At 47.3% G+C, this 3,460-nt stretch overlaps 2 protein-coding genes across 2 annotated transcripts; one reads left to right on the forward strand and one right to left on the reverse strand.

The window, feature by feature from the left end:
- Positions 1-287: 287 nt before the first annotated feature.
- PHALS_08809 (uncharacterized protein) lies at positions 288-649 on the forward strand (the record flags this gene model as incomplete). Its single annotated transcript, XM_024724226.1, has 2 exons — positions 288-381; positions 450-649. 2 exons carry the CDS (start codon positions 288-290, stop codon positions 647-649), a joined length of 294 nt encoding a protein of 97 aa, XP_024575124.1.
- An 876-nt stretch (positions 650-1,525) lies between these two features.
- On the reverse strand, positions 1,526-2,232 carry PHALS_08810 (FOG: Transposon-encoded proteins with TYA, reverse transcriptase, integrase domains in various combinations; the record flags this gene model as incomplete). The annotated part of the gene is made up of 3 exons (XM_024724227.1): positions 1,526-1,671; positions 1,772-1,890; positions 1,949-2,232. The coding sequence occupies 3 exons, from the start codon at positions 2,230-2,232 to the stop codon at positions 1,526-1,528; spliced, it is 549 nt and encodes a 182-aa protein (XP_024575125.1).
- Between the last annotated feature and the right edge of the window lie 1,228 nt (positions 2,233-3,460).

Genomic DNA, 3,460 nt, shown 5'->3' on the forward strand with positions numbered 1-3,460 from the left:
CAAGGTGCCCTAAAAACTTAACAAAATAATCACAATTTCGGTTCATTTTTGACCACCTTCAATATTAACAAAATCACCTTTCAAAAGTTGGTCAGGTGTTTTTTTTGTGAAGTACGGTACATGAGCTGCACACTTTGTGCCTGTTCCCTACGGCGTAAAGACATCCAGGTGCGGTACCCTCGACGAAGTCCAGATCGTTACAAATAAGTTGGACCTTGCTCAGCGAGCCAAGTCTCGCCGACTGCAACCGCAATAATCGCTTTTGTATGCTCAATTAAAGCGCGATCATGGACTTAATCCATTCGGTGCGGCTTGTAGTGCCTCTGCGTAGCCCTTGTACGTCGAGGAATACTGGTCCACCTCTCAATCAAGAGAAATACGGTTACTCACAAGTGCTTTAGATGTGCTTCCCCACCGCACTACTCACCTATCTTCAGCATTATCCGCAGCAACAGTGGTTGAGAAATTCCTTAACCCACCTGAGGTCGCGGACAAAAAGTTAGCAAACAAGACGAAGGTAACTGTTCTTCACTCAAGCAGTAAGCGAATATTGCACGCCGTCACATCTGTTAAACAAATTAACATGTCTACTCAAGTGGCAAACATCAGACTCAAGTGTCTCTTTTATTTAGTTCGAACTACACGGTAGACATCGAGGTGCAAACTCACCAGCTTCAGTTCTTACCGAAACCAAACGTTCTCATTATGACATGCCTGCTGGCACACTACCGGACATGTGTTGAACGCGGAAAAAGACCAGGGCCATTGGCTGATAGAAGGCAATTTGTGCTGGTCGACCCTGCCCCTTCTTCTGGCTTTGCTTGCTGAGCGAGGGGTGACATACTTCGGCGTGGGACGAATAATAGACCGATGGGCTTGCCAGCTATAAAATAAGGATTCTCTCCTTTTGAGACCCTATGATCTTAGAGATCTCACTTTGGCAAGATTGCTCTGGCACAGCTGCCGCTTATGATTTGGCACTCCTTCTCACTACATCATACTTCGTGACTATGTCGAGTGAGTACTGATACCTATATATATTATTTACGCAAAATAACTGCCTGCAAATACGTTTACTGTGCTGTCAAAATTACTATATAATAAATATTTTTGCTAAGCTTCGCGGACGCGTCGCGCAATCGCTTTAGAATATTTTTGATTCGATTACTGTATTCCGATTTTATTTTTTTAACATGGACATGCCCGAACTCTTAACAACATTCGACCGAATGGCGCTGGATGTGTGGCCCACGAAGTGAATTGTTTATGTCGTTGGAGAGCTATTCACTCGACGGCACATACTAAACTTATAGAAGACCGTCACACACAGCAACTCGAACAAAATGGTATAGCATATCAGTATTGCTTCGAGCAAGATTGATAACCAGCATTCGATACCATGGCAATGGCTGCCTGGTTATCGACGCTCACAGCAGTAGTAGGAGGTGGTTCGTAATAAGTTCTTCAAGGAGGTGTCTGATTCGCAGTTATTCTCGAGCAGCCAATGTCGGACCCACTGCTATTCTTAAGTAGTCAGCGATAGAGCCAAATGCGCAGTCTTTGTTGAAGAGAGAGCAATGATGCATTGACGCTGCGACTTGAACACGATTGCCACGCTACCAAAAAGCACCAATACACCCGGCGTTTCCTTTCGCGTCGCTGCATCACCACCTTACTTCGCGTTAACATAAGCCGTCAGGCCAAACCCCGTCTAATCGTGTCGGGTATACGTGATGCTCAGCTGTGGAGTGCCCATCAAGTACCGTAGTACTTAAATCCCAGCTTTCAATTGTGCTTCGCATGAACTCGTGGTATAGAGAGACGCAAATGTCCGGACGCGTACCGTTTGCTATGTAGGTTTTACCGTCGGCCATCCACGCGTTGAGATTCCTAAAATTTAGTCAACTTCTGGCTAACCACGTTGGGGTTACGGCATGATTGGACAGACTCCTCAACGAGCTTACTCGTGAGACGTTCAATGAATTGAGATTGGCAAGTGTGCAGCTTGCCATGCTCTTGGTTGTGATAAACCTCGATGCCAAGTACTAATCGCGCTTGATTCAAATCACTAAGCTGAAAAGGGTTGAGCAAGCCCGACTTGATCTCATCCGCCACACCATTGTCCACAAACCCAATCAAAAGCTCATCCGCGTATAGGATAAGGTACACCGAACTCACACCTCGATTGTGAACTAATCCACACGCATCAGATACATAAACCACAAAACCCATCGACGCGAGCTGATGTTTTGTGCCACATTGCTACTGCCTCCGGCGGAGCTTGCTCACAATATGTAACGAGGTTACACGTGCCCAAGTATGAAAATGTGGGTCACACAAGATGTTGTGTCCACACAATGATGTGGCTACACTAAAACAGGTAGTCACTACGTGGCGGGACCGCCAGTAGTTATGCAAATCAATTTGGGTTTTCTACTTAATTAGGAAACCCTATGAATTTTGATATAGACGGCTCTGCCGTAAATCAAACCGGGAAATGCAGTTTAAATATTAAGCGGAAGAGTTTATTTGCCTTAAATTAAGGTTTTGGGTACTCTTGGAGTCAGCGATTTGCAGTCCGCTACTCGCTGGTCCTAAGTATAAAACGAAGGTCACCGATCTGAACCAAGCGTTCACTAAGCGAAAGAGGTACGGCAGCCCCGCTACAATTGGTAGCATTCGTAGTCAATCCAGCTCTGAGTCGTTACGACTGATCCTCGGTCAGGATAGAGCAATTCTTCTTCTTGCCCCAAGGCATGCAGGACGGGCTAAAAAAGCTGATGGCTCTGCGTGGCCCTGAGGGCGTATAACGCCTCGCTTCGCAAGGTTCCGAGGCGATATGTGCGCGCCTAGAGACGTTTTCAAGCTATGAAACTGTTTTGCCAGAGCACCTACCGCAGAACATGATGCCACCGTCGGCGACCGATGACTCCCCCCGACCTAGTCCGCTCATAATGAGTGTTAAAATCTCCAAGGAAAAGGATGAAGAGAATATCCTGCCCTGGTAGAGGCCGATATGGCTATGGCGTCCGCCACGCGTAGACCGAGCAACAGCACGTGCCGCTAGCTATGTCCAAGCTCGGTGGTCGAGCGCGAAAATAGGCACTGCCGTGCGGTAATTCGGCCGAAGGCGCTGCCTTCCAGGACAGAGCTGAAGCTGCAGCTTTCACGAGTATTCTCGTCGATTAACTAGGCATACCGTGTGCGATCGCGTTTCTTGCCGCCCGACAAGGCAAGAAGGAATTGGTGGACTTTGTCCAAGAGTTGCGAGCTCTCATTCTCGGGATGGCAGCTGATCCTCTCCCTGACGTGGTCATATGGACCGTCTTAATGCATTGGTGTGGCCGGGACGGAAGCCTTCCGTGTGGATCCGTCTTCTTTCGAAGAAACGATGAATGTGGCAATCAAGTCGTGCCGACATAAAATTGTATTCAATGCCGAATACAATTTTATGTCGGCA

The sequence above is a fragment of the Plasmopara halstedii genome (assembly GCF_900000015.1).
Source record: "Plasmopara halstedii genome assembly, contig: Scaffold_323, whole genome shotgun sequence".
In the NCBI taxonomy this organism is placed as follows: domain Eukaryota; phylum Oomycota; class Peronosporomycetes; order Peronosporales; family Peronosporaceae; genus Plasmopara; species Plasmopara halstedii.